General features: G+C 41.0%; 1 protein-coding gene across 2 annotated transcripts in view; it reads left to right on the forward strand.

Annotated features, from left to right (window-relative positions):
- LOC129707489 (brefeldin A-inhibited guanine nucleotide-exchange protein 2-like) overlaps nucleotides 1-23,969 on the forward strand; it is a 63,715-nt gene that overhangs the window by 22,166 nt on the left and 17,580 nt on the right. For both annotated transcript variants that reach the window (XM_055652548.1, XM_055652549.1), the window contains exons 11-30: nucleotides 972-1,071; nucleotides 2,291-2,430; nucleotides 3,095-3,203; nucleotides 3,690-3,891; nucleotides 5,997-6,108; nucleotides 7,004-7,209; nucleotides 7,336-7,420; nucleotides 8,592-8,763; nucleotides 10,184-10,335; nucleotides 11,128-11,256; nucleotides 12,419-12,577; nucleotides 14,470-14,611; nucleotides 15,622-15,715; nucleotides 18,681-18,721; nucleotides 19,876-20,045; nucleotides 20,253-20,404; nucleotides 21,336-21,508; nucleotides 21,999-22,159; nucleotides 23,362-23,492; nucleotides 23,589-23,718. In XM_055652548.1, the coding sequence (XP_055508523.1) occupies nucleotides 972-1,071; nucleotides 2,291-2,430; nucleotides 3,095-3,203; nucleotides 3,690-3,891; nucleotides 5,997-6,108; nucleotides 7,004-7,209; nucleotides 7,336-7,420; nucleotides 8,592-8,763; nucleotides 10,184-10,335; nucleotides 11,128-11,256; nucleotides 12,419-12,577; nucleotides 14,470-14,611; nucleotides 15,622-15,715; nucleotides 18,681-18,721; nucleotides 19,876-20,045; nucleotides 20,253-20,404; nucleotides 21,336-21,508; nucleotides 21,999-22,159; nucleotides 23,362-23,492; nucleotides 23,589-23,718 (2,760 nt within the window). The remainder of the gene's footprint in view (nucleotides 1-971; nucleotides 1,072-2,290; nucleotides 2,431-3,094; nucleotides 3,204-3,689; nucleotides 3,892-5,996; nucleotides 6,109-7,003; nucleotides 7,210-7,335; nucleotides 7,421-8,591; nucleotides 8,764-10,183; nucleotides 10,336-11,127; nucleotides 11,257-12,418; nucleotides 12,578-14,469; nucleotides 14,612-15,621; nucleotides 15,716-18,680; nucleotides 18,722-19,875; nucleotides 20,046-20,252; nucleotides 20,405-21,335; nucleotides 21,509-21,998; nucleotides 22,160-23,361; nucleotides 23,493-23,588; nucleotides 23,719-23,969) is intronic.

Consider the following 23,969-nt stretch of genomic DNA (forward strand, 5'->3'; position numbering starts at 1 on the left):
CGTCACATGTCCCGAGGTACAGTGAAAAGCTTTTGTGTGCTAACCAGTCAGCGGAAAGACAAAACATGATTACAATCAAGTTATTTGGTTTTTAAACAAATACTTGAAAATGAAACAGACACAAGGAAATGGAGATACCAAAATGAGTAAAACAGAAAGTGCTGGAGTAACTCAGCATGTCAGGCAGCATCTCTGGAGGACATGGATAGACAATGTTTTGGGTCCTTCATAAATGTTGCCTGACCCACTGAGTTCCTCCAGAACATTGTGTTTTATTGGAAAGTTAGTCATCTTTATTCTTGGGCAGTGTCTAAGAACACAGATCTTCCTTTCTGCACAAGTGGTGAGAGGATTTGAGTGCAAAGTTAACTCCTCTTTGGTTTTGGGCAAGTCAAACGCGCTAAATAAAATTTCATAATAAATCACAAAATAATGGACTGTCATGCTCAAACAACATAGCTAGCCGAATTATGAAATGTATTCTGTCATTTCTACTCTCAGGACATACTACAAATGGTGGCTTGCTTCTCAAAGCACCACTGAATTTGCAACTGTCCAGGCAGGTTGTTTATTTGTGGATACTCTGATTCAATGATCCACTTTCAATTACAACTGATTGAAACTTTATTCACAGCTCAGTTTATTCCCTTGCCTCGTTTTTGTCTAACTGGCTTGCATCGCCTTTGATGTCTCCTAAATGTGGCGATCATGTTCTGTAATTAATACCGTTTGCATTATGTTTGTCATTCATTCTCGTGCAACCAATTTTAATCCAGCTGGAAAGCCAGGTCTAAATTAAAAGCTTCCTAAAGACTTGCTGTATGTCTATGCATTGTATTCTGGTCCATTGTATGATCAGTTATTTAGTCAGCCGAATAAAAATGTTGACTTGATTGATGACTTTCAAATTAAATTTTGTATGGGTTTTAGTGAACTGCGAGGATTAACTTCTGTTCTCTTCATTCGATTAGGTTTTCTTCAAAGAAATCTTTCTGAATATTTTGGAGACATCCTCAAGTACCTTTGAGCATAAGTGGATGGTCATTCAGACTCTGACCAGAATTTGTGCAGGTTTGTGTCTTACTCTTTCCAACTTTGGGTTCTAGTTTGTGTTGAGACCAGTGTTGGAAGTTTAATTTGCTGTAGGTGAAAATTTATATGGTGTAAATGTGTACACGCCTTGTAGGTTACCCACAATCTTTATTTGAATATTGTCCTTAAATATTAATATATTAAATATTGAAAGTATGTTGTCACATGTTCCAATATACTGTATACGTAATAAAATAGTCCATTCTCTTATTTCTAGTTCATCACTTGAAAGAAAATTAAATGATTACCTGAAGAAGGACGAGTAGTTTTTATACCAAAAAATATTTTAATTAGGCCACTTTTAATTTTTACCTCGTTTGAAAGAAAATCTAAATCCAACACTTTTAAGGGCCTGTCCCACTTGGCGATTTTATCAGGTCACCGGAAAATACGCGGTGTGACGCGGTGTGATGACATGATGCGCTGTGTTTTTTCAAGTGTCGCAAATTTTTTTTGTTGCCGCTGGATTTTGAAATGTTCAAAATCTTTTGGCGATGCTGATATGACGCCGGCAGTCGCCGAAAAAATCGGCAAGTGGGACAGGCCCTTTCAGACACTTTAAATATCGGCTGCCAATTATGGTGTGCCTCGAGTTGTTACACTGCAATGTACCCATCCTCTTTAGCCCCCCCCCCCCATCGTTACCCATCCACTTACTCCAGAGATGCTGCCTGACCCGCTGAGTTACTCCAGCTCTTTGTGTCTATCTTTGGTGGAAACCAGCATCTGCAGTTCTTTGATTCCATAATCGACCTGTTCCTTGATCCTGAATATTTACATTTGATATTTAAAATATGGAACTGAAGCGACTATTTAAATTAAATGTGCATCTTTTGACAACTTAGTTGATTGATTGATACTTTATTGTCAATTGTACTTGGTACAGTAAAATCCTTTTGTGTTGCATACAATTCACATGTACGCAAAGAGACGACACGTATTACTTGCCGACAAAGTTACAAAAGTTGCCAATCGGTCCCTCGTCTTTCTCCCCTCAACCCCCCCCCCCCCCCAATCCATCTGTTCTCGACAGCCCCCCCCCCCCCCCCCCCACCCGGGTCCATCGTTGATCTCGGTGCCCCTACCCACATCTGTATTTGGATTTGAGAGCCGGCTTCCAAGATGAAAAGCACAACATGGGGAAATGGTAGCGTGTGGGAAAAATGAAGGATAACTTCCTATTTATTTTGTATTTCAGATGCTCAATGTGTGGTCGATATTTACGTCAACTATGACTGCGATTTAAATGCTGCAAATATATTTGAGCACCTTGTAAATGACTTGTCAAAAATTGCTCAGGGACGAAGTGGACAAGAGTTGGGGATGACACCCCTGCAGGTAAACTTACTTGATGTTATTGTCTGAGCATTGATAAAATGTACACACATGTCATAATTCTCATCAGCAGTCACAAATGTCAAAGTATATTCAGCTTTATTCCATAGATTCTTGCCTGGGCTAATTAATTTTTCAACATAATAAAGGACAATATCAAAATAGGACTTTCCTTAATTCTGCTATCTTCTGATGAGGACTGTATACATATGAAATGACAAAGGGACAAAACATGGTGTGCATTTTGTTGTTTGGGAAGTAAGAAATTGATTGGAACTACAGTTTATAGCCATTAAATCTTTTCTTCTGTACATACAAAGATTTAAAATATTGATGCTAAATCTTGAGCAAGTGTTTGGTTGAGCTTATGCTGAATAATAGCTGAGGAATAAATGCTGTATTCAGAAGAAAGGGGCGCATCTGGACATTTGTCTTTCAAACCTCAGGCAGAAAAGATAGACAGTATTTCTGATAATGAAACTCTTAAAGGAATGCTTTTTGAAGATTTTTTCTTCAAAGTAAAATATTTGATTTTTTATAACCTAAATATTTTGAGCAAGTATAAAGCACACAAACTGATTCATGTTTCTGAATTTTTTTTAGTTTCCATTTGTCTGAAATATACTTGTATATAGACCTGAGCTGATGTTACTTATTTACATTCTAGGAGCTGAGTCTTAGAAAGAAAGGATTAGAATGTTTGGTTTCCATCCTAAAATGCATGGTCGAATGGAGTAAAGATTTGTATATAAACCCAAATTTGCAGTCCAATCTCGGTAAGTTTATAAATGGTTGATTATGGACTTTCTACTGTGTAAAGTCCAATAATGACACTTTTCTGAAATATACAATTCTATTTGCTGCCAGTGGTGCAGCTGGTGGGGCTGCTGATGTACAGCACCAGAGATCGGTGTTCGATCCTGACCTCGGATGCTGCCCGTGTGGAGTATGCCCGTTCTCCCTGTGACTGAGTTTCCCTCGAGTGCTCCGCTTTCCTCCCACATCCCAAAGAAATCCGGGTTTGTTGGCTAATTGGCCTCTGTAAATTGCCCCCAGTATGTAGTTGTGTAAGTGGGCGAACATAGAACTTGTGTGAACAGGTGATGGATAGTTGCTGTGGACTCAGTGGGCTGAAGGGCCGGTTTCCATGCTTTATCTCTAACCTAAACCAAATACATTTTCTAAGTCAGGTTTACAACTTCTAAACTGAAACTGTCCATTGGCAGCAGCTGAAATATGCTTTACCTTCTTGACCTGTGCAGGGCAAGAGAAGCCGTCCGAGCAAGACAACATTGAAAGCAAGCGAGCAGAGGCAGCGCGAAGACGAGGGAGCATTAATTCCTTTGACTCCACAGTGTCGTCTGGTGTTGGGAGTGTCAGTGCTCAAACGTCAGCAGCTGATGATCTTGAACAATATGAAGTCCTAAAGCAACAGAAGGACATAATAGAACAAGGAATAGATTTGTGAGTTATCAAATGTGAATATATCAGTGCAATATTTGCCATGCTCAGCTTTGCGTATTATCAAATCGACAACCATCTTAGCCACTGCGCATTATGTTGCTGACCGGAACGTTCAAGTTTATAAACAGGAGTCCCAGTAACTAAAAAAAAGACAACGTGCTGGAGTAACCCAGCGGGTCAGGCAGCATCCCTAGAGAACATGGATAGATGACATATTAGGTCAGAGCCCTTCTGCAGACGTAGGGTTCCGATCCAAAACGTCACCTATTCATGTTCTCCAGAGATGCTTCCTGACCCACTGAGTTACTCCAGCACTTTGTGCCTTTTTTGTAAACCAGCATTTGCAGTTCCTTGTTTCCACAGTCTCAGTAACTAATTTGCTGCTAATGCGAAGAACATTAGAAAGAAAGAGTCGTCTGTGCAGAGCTATTTTATCACCTCGCATCACGGTTAAGAATTCTATTAAACAATGTGATTGGCAAGTGGTCATTTAACATAGCTCCTGGGAGTTGAATTATTCTGCAAATCACATTGAATTAGTCTGCAAATTACTGAGTGCAGTAGCATAATAAATTTCTGAAGAAGGGTCCCGACTTGAAACATCACCTCTCTATGTTCTCCAGTGATGCTGCCTGATCCGCAGTGTTACTCCAGCAATTTCTGTCCTTTTTTAATAAACTCTCATGAGCCGACTAAGTTTCAAAGGATCATAAGAGACAGAACCAGGTGGGCTTAAAGTGAGCAAAATAGAAATTGCTGGTGGAACTCAGTGGGTCAGGCAGCATACAAGGAGGGAATGGCAGGGCAACATTTTGAGTCTGGACCTTTCCTCAGTTTAAAGGGAGAACAGGAATCAAGGCCTTGGTGTTTTGGAAGAACTGCTGGAATCAGCGTCCCTAGCCAGATGCCAAGCGATTGGGATTCATGTATAATTAGATCGTCAGATCATCAGAGTTTTAATTCTTTGTCAAGTTTTCAGAAAATTCTGATCTCGTTTAGCTTTGTATTTTTACATGCTCAAAAGGATAGTGCTAACTAGAGTAAGGTTGACTGTCTGAGAGGCTCATTTGAGATATAATTCTCTTCAACAGAACTGCTCATGTAATTGGTCTGTGTTTGAGCCGTTTGTCCCTCAACAAACAATGGTGAGAACCAGATGCATCTGCACACCTACAGTGTAAAATCAGAGCTCAGCCAGGCTTTGTGGCACTATTTCACTAAAGGCTGTCTTCAATCTACAATCTGGTTGCCTATTTTCTTGCACTAATGATTTTGTTTTCAAAGCTCCTTTTGGTAAAATAAAATGACCCTTTTTAAATCTCCATAACCTTCAATGTTGTTCCCAGCAGATTCTAAACTCGTCCCTGTAATCAATTCTGGGTCTAAACTCGTCAACTTTAAATGACAATTTATCATTTTAACTTTGCTCTGCAGATTAATATTGTAAACGTATTATTTGTGAAGGTATGAGAAATAGTGAGCTTAATTTCTTACTGAAATTTATGCTGTTTTCTTAACTGCAAAAAAAGTGGTTTGTTGCATTTGTATTTTTGTACAACTTTGATTTCTTGCCCTGTGTGCATGTAGTTTGAGGGGATCATTGGTGTATACAATTTAAGGTGATATTCCTGCACATTTTACTTCCAAGTATCAACCTTTCACTGGAGTGTAAGCAAGTAGTTTCCTCTAACATTGTAAAGCCCTTTCACTTCTTTCCTCATTCCCTCCCCTGATTCCCCGCCACAAAAGCAGATTCAGCTGAACACAACTCTGATGAAGGGGTACCCCTTATTCAGGAACGCAAGGTATAAACCCACCTGCACTGCATATCAGTTGTAAATACTAAACACGCTACATTGGCTTCAGGGGAATCTCTAATTGCTCAAGTGTAGCTCAAACTGCTGTTACCTCTACTGTATAAAATACATTGCAGGCACTTAAATTGCTTGGCAGCAACTTGTAAATTAACGAGCCATGTTATCCTGAAGTACCGTGGACATGCTGTCACTTGGGCTAACTGTTCAGATCTGACTCTCTTATTTTTGTGAGAGTTAAGCAAAATGCATTAATTATAATTATCGTTATAATTCAAATCTTATCTTCAGATTTAACAGGAAACCAAAGAGAGGTATACAGTACTTGCAGGAACAAGGAATGTTGGGCACAACAGCTGAAGACATTGCACAGTTTCTTCTACAAGAAGAAAGATTAGATTCGGTGAGATGTGTTGAACATATTGACTCTATGAATGTTTTTATCATAACCAGTTATTTTTGACAATGCTTTAATGAAGGATTCAAGGAAGTTTTCTTCCCAACAATTTTAATGTGTTCACCATTCTTAATTATCAATTATTTTAGAGGATCGTGAAAGTACGGATAATATTTGCTTTCCCAAGAAGATATTTTAGGCTGCTATTAGTATTCATTCCAACTTAATCAATAATATCACCTGGTTAGAATCTTCAAACTCCACTTCATAGATATTTATATTCCGTTCCCATGAATATAAATGTATGTTGATTTAGCAACAGTTATGTCATTTAATTAAGAGTAGGTGGAGTTCAAACTTGGCTTGTGAGAAAATGTGACCCTCCCCACCCTCTCAAGTACATCCATGTCCAGTAGTTGGGTCTATTATGTAGCGTAGTTTCGAGGCAGAGCATGGAAGCAGTTTCTTCGGCCCACCGAGTCCGTGCTGACCAGTGATGCCTGTACGCTAACTATCCTACAAACTGGGGACAATTTACAATTATACCAAGCCAATTAACCTACAAACCTGTACGTCTTTGGAGTATGGGAGGATACCGGAGAAAATCCACGCAGGCTATGGGGTGAGCGTATAAACTCTGTACGGACAGCAGCCGCAGTTAGGATCGAACCCAGGTCTCTGGCACTGTAAGGCAGCAACTCTACTACTGCGCCACTGTGCTGCCTGAATATACTGGCATTTTTATTTTACTTTACTCCCTGGTTAGCATAATTTTAGAATCATTCTGAATTTTAAAAATACAGACTCACCAGTTTTGTGTTACCTGGTGCCTTTTCAGTGAAATGAATGTCCTGCCTAATACATTTTGAATTTAGCTGAATAACTTGGCATCTTTTGACAGAGCCAAGTGGGTGAGTTCGTGGGAGAGAACAACAAGTTCAACAAAGAGGTGATGTATGCGTACGTTGACCAGCTGGATTTCTGCGAGAAGGACTTTGTGTCAGCGCTTCGAATATTTCTGGAAGGGTTCCGCCTGCCTGGGGAAGCGCAGAAAATCGACAGGCTCATGGAAAAATTTGCAGCTAGATATTTGGAGTGCAATCAAGGGTAATTCAGAAATCTCAATATCTTAAAAGGGTTTTTTGGGCTTTTTTTTGGTGAAACTGTACTTTGACCTTTTAAGCATCTATTTCATTAAGTTGTACACTTTTTGCATCTTCCCACCCCACCCAGACAGACACTGTTTACAAGTGCGGATACCGCATATGTTCTGGCCTACTCTATTATAATGCTGACCACGGATTTGCACAGTCGTCAGGTAATGAGCTTCAAGAGATAGTCCGAGAGCTGCAATATTTGTATTAATTATATCATTTATGAATTTTCTCAGGAACGCAAATTAAAGCAGTCTGTGTTCACATTGACTTGGGATTTGGATTCTTTATATTATTTTGCAAGCCACCTAACCCCAACTTGGCAGTTTCAGTACACACAACGATCAAATGCAGACCTAGAAACAAGGAGTGTAGATAGACACCAAATGTTGGAGTAACTCAGCGGGTCAGGCAGCATCTATCTCTGGAGAAAAGGAACGGGTGATGTTTTGGTTCGCGACCCTTCTTCGGGCATTTAACACCGACTAGATAAATTTGGCACCGATTCTGATTGTTGCGGCCAAACATCAGTTCATGGTATGAACGGTAGTTATTGCAAATTGGGCCATATCAAAGGACATTAATGTAGCAACTGATTGAGAATAGACATCATTTGTATTGCTCTTTCAAGATCTTCCAAGTGCAGTCTTTTGCCCAGAATCAAGAACCAGAGGACATGGGTTTTGGGTGAGAAGGAAAAGATTTAATAGGAACCTGAGGGCAACTTTTTCCCACACGAAGGGTGGTGGGTATATTGTACGAGCGGCCAGAAGTGGGAGTTGAGGCAGTCACGAGAACAACATTTAAAAGACATTTGGATAGGTACATGGATAGGAAAGGGTTTGAAGGGATATGGGCCAAACACGGGCAGTTGGTCCGATCATAGATGGGGGAGTCTTGGTCTGCATGAACAAGTTGGCTGGAGGGCCCTTTTTCATGCTGTTTGACTTTTTATGACTTTATGCAGCTGTGTGAAAAATGATGAGGTAAAATAAAACTATGCTATGGCTACGACAATGGAAGAACTGCCCTAGTTTTCTTTTGAATAATACCATCTACTTTGGTGGAGTCTTGGTTTAATTTCTCATTCAGATAACGGCATCATTCCCTCTGAGCTGCATTGAAATGTATTCCATGATTGTGTCCAAGATTCTAGAATGGGGCCTGAGCTCACTTCCTACTGATTTGACAGTGAACTTGACCGAAATGAATGTTTTTGCTCCACTGCTAATAGTTTTAAAATATTTAATTAGTCTCTTTGTTTCGAGAATTAAATAAAGTTTCAGTGACTTGAAGCATTATTGCAAGGTTCAAATTATTTTATGCGTTAAACAGATAAAGAACAAAATGACCAAAGAACAATACATTAAGATGAATCGTGGGATCCACGACAGCAAAGATCTGCCAGGAGACTACTTGTCTTCCATTTATGATGAGATTGCAGGCAAGAAAATTACATTGAAAGAGACGAAAGAGTTTTCAATGACACCAAAATCCGTAAAACCAAGTGAGTAAGACATGTTTAACTACAGTTGTTTCAGTCGACAGTGCTTGTTAATGTGGTATTCAATGCATCCAAAAAGACAATTGTATTTCATAATCATTGATAAATCTTGTAAATATTGTTTCTGGTTCTGAGCTGATGTTCCATGTTATGCTCTGTGGATCTGCATTCAGTGAAGCATCTTTTTCAAGGTGTTCTATTACGTGTGCATGGAGGATTTAGGGTCAAGAGTGTTTTATTATGTATACTGAAACAGGACAATGAAATACCGACTTGCAGGTTTGTAAACACAATAGATAATGTAATACACAAGACAAAAAAATCTAATCAATAAATTAAAACAAAACAAGATGGTGTGCAGAGACAAAATGAAGCCCGAAAGTCCCGAGTGCTACCCAAGTAATTCGGAGCTTGTCGTGTTCAGTAACCTGATGGTTGTTGGGAACAAGCTGTTCCTGAACGTGGACATTGCGGTTTACGACACATGTGCCTTCTTCCCAATGGCAGGAATGAAATGAGTGCGTGGACAGGGTGGTGCGGGTCTCTGACGCTGCTGGCTGCCTTATTGAGATAGTGCCTCTTGTACATCCATTCGATGGCGGGGAGGTCTGGCAGTGTTCACCACTTTTTATCATCTCATTTGTTCCCGGCATTCGTGTTGCTGAACCATGCCGTGATGCTCTCCACCGTACACCTGTCGGAGTTCAGGGCAATTTTTGTCGACATACCAAATCTCCTCAATCAATCCCATTTCCATTCCCAATTTTCTGCTAAATTCAAGATCTTTATATTGGTTTATCAAAATATTGGATACTAGTAGATATGGCACAAGTGGCTTAGAGTTGCTGTTGTCTAAACTATTGAAGATCAGTTCAACAGAATGAGTCCTTAACCATTGGAGATTAATGATGTATGAATCAAGTGATTGAAGTTACCTAAAATGGAATTTGTTCCATAAGTCATCTTTAATTATTTAAATACATGAACCTCAAGATCTGGATAGTTATAATTGCAAGCTCTGAGGCAATTATAGGCAGCAATGAAAGCATTGAAGGTCATGAGTTGTGGAGTGTGAAATAGACTGGTTGTTCTTTAATGTATGCATTCATCACTGTACATGTGGAACATGTTGAAAAAATAGTCAACTGTTTCAGTAGTACTGCTGCTAAGTTGTAAGTCATGTATTTCTGCATTTCATCTACTCGGTATAACGCCTGTGAGTGCTTACAAGAAATTGCAGTCATGATATTAACAATGCCAGTTGCATCAAAGATAGCTCAATTAAGGGATTTGGATAGCATGAGTTTTAAAATTATTGTTAGTTCCTTTGAATGATTAATGCCTTGTGCAATGCTACTTTATATAGAATACATTTAATTGATACCAAAAAAAGAGTGCTGATTTCTGTCATCTTGGTCCATAGGTGTAGCTACTGAGAAACAGAGAAGGCTCTTGTATAATCTTGAGATGGAACAAATGGCAAAAACTGCGAAGGTCTTGATGGAAGCAGTAAGCCATGCACAGGCACCATTTACCAGCGCAACACATCTTGAGCACGTCAGACCAATGTTTAAAGTAAGCTGTTTGCTAAATGTGGAATCAGTTTTTCCCCTTTGACAAAACTGACTGGGAATATTACCAGAGTGACTCCATTACAAAGTGCCACAGTCATGACTGATGGGCTTGCAAGCAATTCCACGGAAAATTGTAACTAGTAATGGTGAATCCATGCGGAAACCAGGATCTGCAGATGCGAGTTTACACAAAGGGACACAAAGTGTTCGACTCAGTGGGTCAGGCAGCATCTCTGGAGAACATGGACAGGTGACATTTTTGGTCGGGAATTTTCTTCAGACCCTGTCACCTGTTCATGTTCATCAGAAATGGTGCCTGACCTGTGGAGTTGCCATAGTTTTTTGTAAAATAGTTTATTTTGCAATAATGTTTAATATTATTTGTCTCATTGTAGACAAATAATATTACAGGTCAGGTCGGGGGAGAGTTCCCACAGCCACGGGTAACATGTAATCCCGTGCTACCTGCTCCATGGTCAGATGGTCGGCGACCAAACCATCTCCCCCACCTGGTTTGTCAGGGGAGGAGGGGGCTGTCGGTTCCCAGCAGGACCAAAAACAAGACCTGTCAAAGGATGGATGAGCTCCTAGCGAGTCAACGGCCATCCACACTTCAGTCGAAGTTGCGATCACTGTCGTACATAGCATTGTAAGGCACTGTGCCCGGTGATGTTTTCAACGATGATGATGATGATGACTATAGACAAATTGTCCCATCACTTTGTTTTGAGATGATGAATGAAATATTGTGAAGCACAGTAATTGCTCAGGAGCTAAATGTTTCTATTTGCAGTTGGCATGGACACCATTATTAGCAGCGTTCAGTGTTGGCTTACAAGACTGTGATGATCCAGATGTGGCTTTTCTTTGCCTAGAAGGCATCCGCTGTGCAATTAGGATAGCATGCATTTTTGGGATGCAGGTATGTATTTTCATATCCACTGCTCTATTACTATGTTTTCTTGGAATTATAGATTTGTTCTTTGGACTTTGTACAAAATTTTGCATAATGTCTTTAATCCAACAAGTTGTTTCTTCCAAGCATGCAGGCATTGGGTGTCGAGTAATACATGTTTAGACAGGTTGGTAGAGATGATGCATGGTGAGAGCAATGCAATGGGATTACCTTTGGATTTCCATAAATGTAGGATGCTCAGTGAGCACAGGGATGTTGGGTGGAAAGCTAACACCATTGTTTCTACCACAAGTCCCCTCGTATCAATGGGCTACACATGGTGCAGCGGTAGGGTTGCTGCCTTACAGTGCCAGAGACCTGGGTATGGGTGATGTCTGTGCGAAGTTTGTACGTTCTCACTGTGGCCAAGTGGATTTTCCTCCGGGTGCTCTGGTTTCCTCCCACATTCCAAAGACATGCAGGTTTGTAGGTTAATTGGCTTCTGTAAATTGACCCTCGTGTCTAGGATAGAACTAGTGTTGGGGTGGTCGACGTGGACTGGGTGGGTCGAAGGGCTCTTTCCACGCTGTATCTCTAAAACTAAATTGGCATGGGATAGATTGCTAAGCTTAACACTTTGTTTAATTCGTACGACTTTTGTTCAGCTTGCCTTTACAATCCATCTGGTTTCCTGTTCTTGTAGCATGGGTTTCTAATTTTGGGTTGAATTCTAGTTTAGGAAGGTTGGAATAAAAGACGCCGGTCAGAATATCATCAGAAGAGTCGAGCCCAGAGGTAATATATGCATAGATGAATGGTTTAACAATACTACATTGTAAAATAGGTAGTTTAGAGCCAGGCCACATTACTTGGATGGAGGTCGGTGAGTTATTTTGTAATGGTGAATGTTGGGTTAAAATTGTCCGAGTCAAACAGCTTGTTTCATGCTGGGACAGTGAGCTGGAAGAGACTGTGCTCGGTGACAGTAAACGTTGAATGTCTTTGTTTTTACCCAATGAGAAATGATGGTTCTTCATGGATGGGTAGGATGTAAATCTTGACATTGCAGAACAAATGACTTTCATTAACGTGGAATAGATGTTTGTGAATTCAATGTACTTCAATCGTTTTTGCATGCCTGGCTCCCTGTTCAAAGTAAACTAAAATATCCACTCGCTTATTCTTGTAGATTGAGAGAGATGCCTATGTGCAAGCTCTGGCCCGCTTTACGTTATTGACAGCGAGTTCTGGCATCACAGAAATGAAGCAAAAAAACATAGATACCATTAAGACTCTTATTACTGTGGCGCACACCGATGGAAACCACCTTGGAAATTCCTGGCTTGAGGTAAACTTGTGAGGGCCTGCATTTTTATGTGTTCAGTTTGTGTAACAAAAGGTTCATTTTTAAATGGAGACTATTTTCCTCGTCTCAACAAGCACCTGCACCTTAGTCCTTGAATTGGTTTCAAGCTTCAAAGAGTGATTGAATCATTTAGTTATCTCCTGAACATAATGAGACAGTTGACAAAAGCTTGACTATATTGCTGAGATTTAAAGAATGTCTATAATGTATTATTCTGTCGCAGTTCTCAAATGACCTTGAACATCTTGTTTAAAATATATTGGTCAACATTGAAAGTCTCAAGGCTTTACAATCTGCATTACTCAAACCAAAACATTATAAACGAGGATAGAGCTATTCTAAAATGCCACCTCGATTTTCTTTCGCTTCATTAATGCGGGCTTGATATTTACTGTTATATATCAAATGCCTATTGTCTTCATTTAACATTTATCTCAACTTGTGTTCAAAGTTCACTGTTTATTTATCTTCAAAAGCACGATGCATTCATAAACGTAGAATTTGAGTCGGCCAACTTTTGGATTTAATGGGACCTTGCAGTATTTCAACTTGATAGCAGAAATAGCTTCAGTACAAGATTCTTTTTCCATCTAAAGCTTTGAAACTAAGTGTGAAATTTCAAAAATAGAATTATGGAACTTGGTTCTTTGTTCTTGGTTTCTTGGTCCTCCAAAATATTTCAAAACTTGTCCAATATCATACTCGACTTTCATTCTCAGATGACTTCAAATTACAAACAAGAATAGTTTTCTTGCACATGTCCACTTCAGTTTCTCATGTTGCAGCTTTATAGGACTTTGTTTAGGCCGCAGTTGGAGTATTTTGTGCAGTTCACCATTGCAGGAAACATGTAGAGGCTTCTGCAAGGGTGCAGGAAAGGCATACTAGAAAGCAACAGATTGCTTTCTCTGGAACATTGGAGATTGAGGGGAGACCTGATAGAGGTAGATAAAATTATGAGAAGCACAGATAGGATAGGCAGTCAGAACCTTTTGCCCCAGGATGGAAATATCAAAAATGGAGGTGAGGGAGGCAAAGTTTAAAGGGAAAGTTATTTTTTTACGGAGAATGATGGTGCCTGGGAAATGCTGCCAGGGATGATATGGAAGCAGATATAATAGTGGCATTTGAGAAGCTTCTTCTTATTGAGTCCACACACAAGATTAGAAGTTGTTCAGCCAGCGCTGAACACACTTCTCGGCATCTGCACACAACGGTGTCTGTCTTGTCGCTTCTTGTGCGTGGTGATGGAAAGATTGGTGGAAACAGGGCCGCGACGTGAACGCTCTTTCCTTGACCCCATTTGAGAGGCTATTGGGTAGGTACATGGATATGGAGGGATTTGGATCACATGCCGGTAGAGGAAATTAGTTTAACTTAGCATCATGTTAGACACAGACATTGTGGGGGAGAGGTCTGTTTTTGCGCTGTATTGGTCTGTTCTTTATAGTCACATATGTAAAATGTTCCCGATGTTGGGGGAGTCCAGAACCAGGGGCCACAGTTTAACAATAAGGGGAAGCCATTTAGAACGGAGACGAGGAAACACTTTTTCTCACAGAGTGTGGTGAGTCTGTGGAATTCTCTGCCTCAGAGGGCGGTCGAGGCAGGTTCTCTGGATGCTTTCAAGAGAGAGCTAGATAGGGGTCTTAAAGATAGCAGAGTCGGGGGATATGGGGAGAAGGCAGGAACGGGGTACTGATTGGGGATGATCAGCCATGTGATTATTGAATGGTGGCGCTGGCTCGAAGGGCCGATTGACCTACTCCTGCACCTATTGTCTAAAAATGTCTTTAAAACTCCAATATTCACTTAATATTTTACTGTAAATATTGCGTATAATATTATTTTAAGTTCCAATCTTCTGTTCTTAGATTCTGAAATGCATTAGCCAGCTGGAGCTGGCACAGCTAATAGGCACAGGGGTGAAAACAAAATATATTTCTGGTTCTCTGCGTGCCAGAGACGGGTTCACTGGAAGCTCTGGAACTGGAGGAGAGGAATTCTTAGGACTGAGTAAGTAATTTTTTTTTCTACCACTGTACAGATAGTTCAAATGTTTAGAAGTAGCTGATAAGTTGCAAATAAAGATTGTATTCCTGTCCCACTTTGGCGATTAGTTTTTCTGCGACTTGCCGGCACCCGTCATAGTCGCAGCAGGTCGCTGAAAATGTTCAAAATGTTGAAAATCCAGCGGCCACCAGAAAAAGGTACGACTCTTTGGGCCACTACTCGCAGGTGTCACCCTGCCGTCATGCAGTGGACGGTGATGGACGCACCACATATCTCTGTCCTCCAGTTCCTGCGGACTTCTGCCGCTGGAAGTTTAGGATTTTGGTGTGTGTGTGTACTTTATCATCATTCCTTACAATGCTATGTACGACAGTGATCACAACTTCTACTGCAGTGTGGATGGCCGTTGACTCGCTACAAGCTCATCTGCCCTTTGATGGATCTTGTTTTTGGTCCTGCTGGGGGTCCACAGCCCCCTCCTCACCTGGCAAACCAGGTGGGGCAGACGGTTTAGTCGTCGACTATTCAACCATGGAGCAGGTAACACGGGATTACATGGCAACCGTGTCGGGGGGGGGGGGGGGGAACTCCCCTGACTTGAACTCAATCGTTTCATGCAGTGTGGTAGTAGGAATTGAATGGCAGCTGTGGAAGCCAAGTCATTGGGTTTTTTAAAGCAGAGATTGATAGGTTCTTGATTGGTAAAGGTCAGAGAGAGGGAAGGAGAGATCAGCTATGATTGAATGGCGGAGCAGACACGATGGGTCAAATGCCCTAATACTGCTCCAATAATCAAACAGTAGCAAATATGTAATTTCAAATTGGGGGGAAAAAATGATTGAGACATGCTTAATGGGAATGTAAATGCATACCTTGTCTGAGAAATCGGAAAAGTGGCCAACATTTGCCCTTCTGACTGATTATGAAATGATTTGGAACTTTCTCCTCCCCTCTTTTCTATTTGCATGAATTGTGATTTGGTAACCACGTTTTGTTTTATTTTGGGATTCCAGGTACCTTTGGCAGTACGGATAAAAAGCAGATAGCCAGCATTCAGGAGTCTGTGGGGGAGACCAGCTCTCAGAGTGTCGTCGTTGCTGTTGACCGGTAAAAACAACATTAGTTTGTATAGTGTTTAAGAGGGAACTGCAGATGCTGGAGAATCGAAGGTTACAAAAAAAAGCTGGAGAAACTCAGCGGGTGCAGCAGCATCTATGGAGCGAAGGAAATAGGCAACGTTTCGGGCCGAAACCCTTGGTTTCGGCCCGAAACGTTGCCTATTTCCTTCGCTCCATAGATGCTGCTGCACCCGCTGAGTTTCTCCAGCTTTTTTGTGTAACATTAGTTTGTATAGTTATCTTTTAAGTTCATTTTCAAGTGTTTAAAATTTTTGATGCAGTCTTGTTTTGCAGTGGTCCTCAGGACTGCAAAACATGTCATTTTGTTATATTGCCTTCTGTGGAATCATACAAGGGATTGGATGGGCCTTGATCCAGCCCGCTGTCCACATACAGCAGCCAACAGTTGCCAGCAGCCGGGATATATTTTCTAGGTGCTGAGACTAAAGGGCCTGTCCCACTTGGGCGTCATTTACACGACATCCTAAAAATTGGTTGGCGCGTCGTGCAAGACGGTTGGCGCGTCATGACGCTCGCATGGCGTGCATGTCGCGTGGTGAGGCATGGTGGCGTATGCAGTGACGCGCGGCACCCCAGGATTTTGGGATGCTCAAAATCCTTGCGCGCCACCTGTGTGATGCACAAATGATGCCCATGGGACAGGCCCTTTAATCAAGCTGACTCTTTCACCTGGAATGCTACAGTCGAGGGAGGCAATGCTCTGAGTGATAAGTATGTCTTGGATTCCAATCCAGAAGTTATAGTCAGTCATACAGCGTGGAAACAGGCCCTTCGGCCCACACAGGCCAATATGACCCAACTACACTAGTCCCACCTGCCTGCGTTTGGCCCAAATCCCTCCAAACCTGTCCTATCCATGTACTTGTCTAACCGTTTATTAAACGTTGGGGTAGTCCCTGCCTCAATTACCTCCTCTGGCAACTCGTTCCATACACCCACCATTTGTGTGAAAAAGTTCCCTCAGATTCCCATGAAATCTTTTCCCCTTCACTTTAAACCTATGTCATCTGGCCTTCGATTCACCTACTCTGGACAAGAGACTCTGTGCACCGACCCGATCTATTCCTCTCAGGATTTTATACACCTCAGTAAGATCACCCCCTCATCCTCCTGCATTCTAAAGAATATAGTCCCAGCCTACTCAACCTCTCCCTATAGCTCAGACCCTCAAGTCCTAGTAACATCCTCGTAAATCCTCTCTGTACCCTTTCCAGTTTGACAACATCTTTCTTACAGTTTTCCAGACAAACTTTTAACTAAAGGATACGGAACAGTTTTTAAACTGCTTCCACTAGTCAAACACTTCAACTTTGATGGCCAAGTGGGACGGGCCCTTAAAGCAGACAAGTTATTGTCTGTCTGGCATTCAGCATGCTATTGTTCTTCTGCCCAAGAAAATGTCAAATTTAATGGCATGGCAGAAGATCAGATACATTGTTATTTGACCTACAGCAAGTCTCAGATTTGTACATTTAAATTGTGTGCGTGTGTGTGAGAGAAATGCAAATGCAGTGGAGATTAAACTACTGATAACTGGCTGCTCCCTAGGCTCAATAGCACTTCAAAGTGATTCCCAAGCTCATGGGACCCGGACAGAAATTTGTATCCCTTTCTTTTTTTAGATAGATAGATCCTTTATTGTCATTCAGACCTTACGGTCTGAACGAAACTATGTTGCCTGCAGTCATACACAGAATCAATAGTAACAAAACATACAATAAACACCAATTAAACATCCACCACAGTGAGTTCACCAAGCACATCCTCACTGTGATGGAGGCAAAGTCTTAGTTTCCATCTCTTCCCTCCTTGTTCTCCCTCTGCGCTGAGGCGGTCGATCCAGGCCGGAGATGCCGCTCTCCCCTCATTTTTAAGAAGCAGTAATTGTGCTTTACCTAAATTTCCACGCATCTGTCATTTTCCATTTACATTTTCGATTTAACAAACACCAATTATCCATACGAACAATCATTGGGTTTGTGTTTTCAATTTGAGAGCGAAAAAGGTTTTATTTCAGGCATACAGTGTCAGGATAGAACATTCCTCGGTTAAGTATACCAAATCCCTGACTTATCATTGCAATCTATGAAAAACAATTTGCAAAATATTCTGTATAGGAAATTTTACTAAGTAGCACTCCAGTGATTCTGTCGTCACTCTGGATGGATGTGTGAATTTAAAGCCATTTGCTAAAGCTAGACACAAAATGCTGGAGTAACTCAGTGGGACAGGGCAGCATCTCTGGAGAGAAGGAAAGCCATTTGAGTTGTCTCTGCTCAATGCTGATCACAGAGAGTCTGAGAAAATGAATTGGTAGCTTCATATCCCAGTAATGAATTTTGGTTTGGAACCCAAATGCTTGAAGAGAGAGACCACTGTAAAACATCAGCATCCACTCTTGTTCCATATACAGTATCAATGATATGAAGGCACAGTAGCGATCTCGGGGAGGAACTTTTAGTTATGCCTAATTCATACTGATGTGCACTTTGCTTGTTTAGACTTTAGAGATACAGCGCGGAACCAGGCCCTTCGCCCCACCAAGTCCGCGCCGACCAGCGATCACCCCTTACATTAACATCATCCTGCACCCTAGAGACAATTTACTATTTTACCCAATCCAATTAACCTGCAAACCTGTACGTCTTAGATGTGTGGGGGGGGAAGCGGAGCACCCAGAGAAAACCCACACAGTCACAGGGAGAACGTACAAACTCTGTACAGACAGCACCCGTAGTCAGGATCGAACCTGGGTCTCTGGCGCTGTGAGGCAGCAACACTACCGTTGCGTCACCGTGCCTCCCTGCTTTTATAGATGTGCTTTTTTTCCTCTAAAATGCGCCCCATCCTACTGTTCTGCTCTGCAGTTTGTGGTTTAATGTAGCGTATTATGCAGTGACCAGTTATGTTTTCCTGTGCTGTTTTTATTGAAGGATATTCACTGGATCAACAAGATTGGATGGAAATGCTATTGGTAGGTTTCTCATTGCTCATTCTGTTTGTGCTAATTATGCTGCAGGGCCTCAACCCAGAATATTGACCATCATCCATCCCCTTACCTTCACAGTTGCTTGTTGACCCGTTCAGTCTGAGAAAATAATCATTTCAATTATCCATAAATGCGGTCTCAAGGTTAAATGCGGTCCCTGCTTCTGTTAATGTATTGGCATCGCAGTCATTATGAACTGAACGGCCTGTTCCTGTGCTGTACTGTTCTATGTTCTCTCACTGCATCCACCAAGGACTGGTGCATTGAGGATTCCAGTGTACACACAGTGTCACCACGGAGACTCCAGTTTCCCGATCATGATGTGAAAGTTATTTATCATGCATGCTGAGGGATTTGATTGCCACGGATTGCAACTCAAAAAGGAACGTGCTACATTGCCATGCTTCTGTGCTGCCATTGATCTCATGCTAGTTCCTGTTTCACTACCAGCAGGTGCAAGAATTAAATTCTGTTTTTAATCTTGGGCACCTGATCACTGCACATGTGCAACTCTGCCGGCTGTGGTTGATATTGGATAAGATTTTGCATTAGAGCAGAATTACCTGCATTTGAATTGATAATTGAACAAGCCAAGTCGATTTACATGGACAGTCATGATTGTAGTATATTCAATACAAGATCAGCAGAACATTTCCAGAATACTTGTAATTTTCCCAGTATTATCGTCTTCTTTTAACCAATACCAACCAAATCAATTGTTACCACCTCCTTGTTTATTTTCTTATCTCACCATATCCTATTTGACGTGTTAACTTCCTAAATATTGAATGCATTTCAATCATGTCAGTTTGTATGCCAAAATGAGAATAATAAAAATAAATGCAGAACAGGATTATAAAGATTGGGGAAGAAAATCGCTTGGGTTTGATATTTGAGCAACAAAATGGATTAATTAGTTTTCAAGAGAGTTGGATTCAGCTTTTAGGGCTAAGGGAATCAAGGGATATTGGGGGGAAAAGCCAGAATGGGTACTGATTTTGGATGATCAGCCATGATCATATTGAATGGCGGTGCTGGCTCGAGGGGCCGAATGGCCTACTCCTGCACCTATTTTCTATGTTTTTAATTCATACGGCATTGTGAAAAGTGAAAACTGATAATTATTTTCCATTTTCCAGTTGATTTTGTGCATTGGCTCTGTGCTGTGTCGATGGACGAACTCGGTTCACCTCTCCATCCAAGAATGTTCAGCCTTCAAAAGATAGTTGAAATCTCATACTATAATATGGGTCGCATCAGGCTTCAGTGGTCAAGAATCTGGGAAGTGATTGGAAACCATTTTAATAAGGTACAATTATCTTGCATTTGTCTCGTGTAAAGTTTTGTGATGTCTTGGGTCCAAAAGTTACCTCGGCATTTGAATGTTTCATGGGCAATATCTTAATGTTCAGTTAACATTAACTTGCAGAAATAATTCAAACAGACAAGTTGTGTTCACAACAGAAGCTGGATATTTTGTTCGTTATTAACTCAATGTGTCTTTATGTTGGCACAGGTCGGATGCAATCCAAATGAGGATGTTGCTATTTTTGCAGTTGACTCTCTGAGACAGCTGTCGATGAAATTTTTGGAAAAGGGAGAGCTGGCAAATTTTCGGTTCCAGAAGGACTTTTTGCGACCTTTTGAATACATTATGAAAAGGAACAGGTATGCACTGATAGTAGACAATAGGTGATTCAATGTGATCATGGCTGATCATCCAAATCAGTACCCCATTCCTGCTTTCTCCCCATATGCATTGACTCTGCTATATTTAAGAGAAAAATAATTAAAGATAGAAGTAAGGTGGCATCTTAAGAACAACTCTTACTTCAGGTACCTGACTCTTGGCAACTTTTATTGTCTATTCCCAACAATGTTGTTTCGTGTATAGACACAAAATGCTGGAGGAACGCAGCGGGTCAGGCAGCATCTCTGGAGAAAAGGAACAGGTGACGTTTTGGGTCGGAATCCATCTTCAGCCACTTCAGACAAAGTTACAGAAAATCAATGCTGATAAAACGTAATGATCCTGGCTTCCTTTGCCAGAACACAAATCAGATTTCCTCGCTCGTGAATTGTTGAGAGTCGAAGTTGTATTGAAATGGATCCAGAGAAGTCCTTGAAGAAAGGGGAAGGAACTAGTCTCCAAACGATGAAGCCCCTCAAGTTAGATACATTCTCTTTTGCAAATGTTAAAGTGGGGAGGAGAAAATTCCACATCATCTCGTAGACAGTCTGCGAGTATGGTTGGATTGGAATCATTAAACAGAAGGTTGAGGCAAATAAAATGAAATCAAATGGTATCAACAAACATGGGATTGAACTTGTGTTTTAAGTCTCTGCCCCTCTGTAGAGTTTGGACTTTGATTCTCAAACATACTAAGAACTATATTCTGCACTGTGCACTTGAGTTTGACTTGAGTGTGTGTGTATATATATATATGTGTGTGTGTGTGTAAGCAGTAGTAGATAGATGTGGGAATAGAGGGCTAAAATGATACTTGGAATATATCTGAGGGGACTTATGGAGATGATCGCTTATGACATTGAGGGTCCAGGATTAATGAAAATGTGGTTGTTTAACTTGTGCTCACAGGTCACCGACGATTAAGGACATGGTCATTCGGTGCATTGCGCAGATGGTGAATTCACAGGCTTCAAATATCCGCTCGGGATGGAAGAACATATTCTCGGTATTCCATCAAGCTGCTTCGGATCACGATGAACCAATTGTGGAGCTGGCGTTCCAAACCACGGGCCACATTATCTGTAAATGTTCCTTGCTTTCCTTCTCAAATAGTCATACTATTTATTTTAATCAACCCCCAAACAAGTATTTTTAATAATATATTAAATGGCCAAATAAGTGTTACAGATAGATAATTGCATTTGCAGCAGCATTGAATTAAATAAAATAGATCAAAATATGTTATAAATGACAATAAAGGAACAGCGTTGGAGTAACTCAGTGGGTCAGACAGCATCTCTGGATAACTTCTATGAATAGGTGTTATGTCCTTCAGAGATGCTGCTTGACCCGCTGAGTTTAAGCCAGCACATTGTGTATTTTGTTATTAATTTGTAAACCAGCATTTGCGGTTATTTGTGTCTTCTTTACGAATGACAATGTCAGATTGTCTTGATGTGGTGAAAGCTTTTTATTAATGCCAGTATATTTTTAGTCTTTTCATGGCTGCAATGTCTGTAACTGTGGTGCGGTGATGAGCTTTCCCCGTGTGAATTGGCTTTTGTCTCCTAGCGGATATCTTCAAGAAACACTTTCCAGCAGCAATTGATTCATTCCAAGATGCTGTGAAATGTTTGTCAGAGTTTGCTTGTAATGCCGCTTTTCCTGACACCAGTATGGAAGCTATAAGATTCATTCGTCATTGTGCCACATATGTGTATGAGCGACCACAGGTGAGATTGAGGAAGACTCTGATGTGTTTAGAGCTTTTGGTGGTATAAGAATATGCCAGAGTGTCTATTAACTACATTTCAACTGTACTGTTACTGTTGCCTTGTGATTATTAGTTTGTGCGCAGTGAGATTTTGCAAACAATTATGTGACTATGATCAGATAATCAGTTTTGGAGATCATGGGTGATGGCTAGCTACTGTTTGGCTGTCAGTGAGAGCTTCACTGCTTTTCATCAGGGTCTTGGGTCCAACTGCAACAACAGGGGGCGGCATGGTGGCGCAGCGCTAGAGTTGCTGCCTTACAGAGCCTGAGACCGGGATCGATCCTGACTACAGGTGCCGTCTCTGTGGAGTTTGTACGTTCTCCCCGTGACCATGTGGGTTTTCTCCGGGTGCCCCGGTTTCCTCCCACGTGCCAAAGACGTACAGGTTTGTAGGTTAATTTGGCTTTGGTATAATTGTAAATTTTTCCCTGCTGTATGAGTATAAATAAAAATGGACTCCAGGCCACAAAAGTGATACAAGGCTAGATGGCTAAAAGTTAAGACAGATGTAAGGACTCTTAAAGTCTACTCAAAAAGATGTATGAATATAAATGAGCCCCCCCAAAGTATGTAGACAATTCATAGGCACGTTTTTCTGCTCTTTATGAAAATACTGTTCCTTCAAGTTCCTGAATAGATGTCAAATAGGTTTCCTGTAATTTGGGGAAAGAAAGGTAACATGAGTAGATATCTTTTGGCATGATGAGATGAGATGAGAAGAACTTTTTTCACACAGAGAGTGGTGAATCTCTGGAACTCTCTGCCACAGAGGGTAGTTGAGGCCAGTTCATTGGCTATATTTAAGAGGGAGTTAGATGTAGCCCTTGTGGCTAAGGGGATCAGGGGGTATGGAGAGAAGGCAGGTACGGGATACTGAGTTGGATGATCAGCCATGATCATATTGAATGGCGGTGCAGGCTCGAAGGGCCGAATGGCCTACTCCTGCACCTAATTTCTATGTTTCTATGTTTCTATGACTTGTTTGTTCTTGGCTTTGAACAAAACCTGTGCCATGCTGCAAGGAACTGTTACCGCGGACACAAACAGAAGATGTTGTCATGTGCATGATTGTGATTTAAGTAAAAATTGAGTTTTCGGTAAACTATCAGCGCATTGTGAGTCGGTGCATTTTGTATTGACGTTCAAATGTTTCAACAGGTGCTGAAGGAGTACACCAGTGATGACATGAATGTAGTTCCTGGAGACAGAGTGTGGGTACGAGGATGGTTTCCAATTTTGTTTGAGCTTTCTTGTGTTATAAATCGGTGCAAATTGGATATTCGTACAAGGTAATAAATAGTGAATAATTTCACACTTGTCTCAGAAATGCTTGGCTTTTGTTTTAATAATTTGTGATTAATGTTTTTATGAAACTTCTTTTGCAGAGGGCTCACGGTGATGTTTGAAATCATAAAAAGCTACGGTCAAACATTTGAGAAACATTGGTGGCAAGATTTATTCAGGGTTATCTTTCGTATATTTGACAACATGAAACTTCCTGAACAGCAGACTGAAGTAAGGCATAAGTCGTTACTCTCCAAGTTTCAGTGTTTCATTAACCTACTGAACAGCCTGTCAATAATGGTGTTGGTTTTAATAATTTGTATTTTTAGTTAATTTGAAAAATGACAAATTGTGAATGCCAGTGAAATGGTGATGTGTGCAGATAACGCAAAAGCTTGAATTGTTTTCATTTAATACTTGAAGGACAAAATTTGTTGACTTGGCTAATACCACAGCTTGACAAATAACTGGGAGCTCTTAGA

The sequence above is a fragment of the Leucoraja erinacea genome, chromosome 21 (assembly GCF_028641065.1).
Source record: "Leucoraja erinacea ecotype New England chromosome 21, Leri_hhj_1, whole genome shotgun sequence".
Lineage (NCBI taxonomy): Eukaryota > Metazoa > Chordata > Chondrichthyes > Rajiformes > Rajidae > Leucoraja > Leucoraja erinaceus.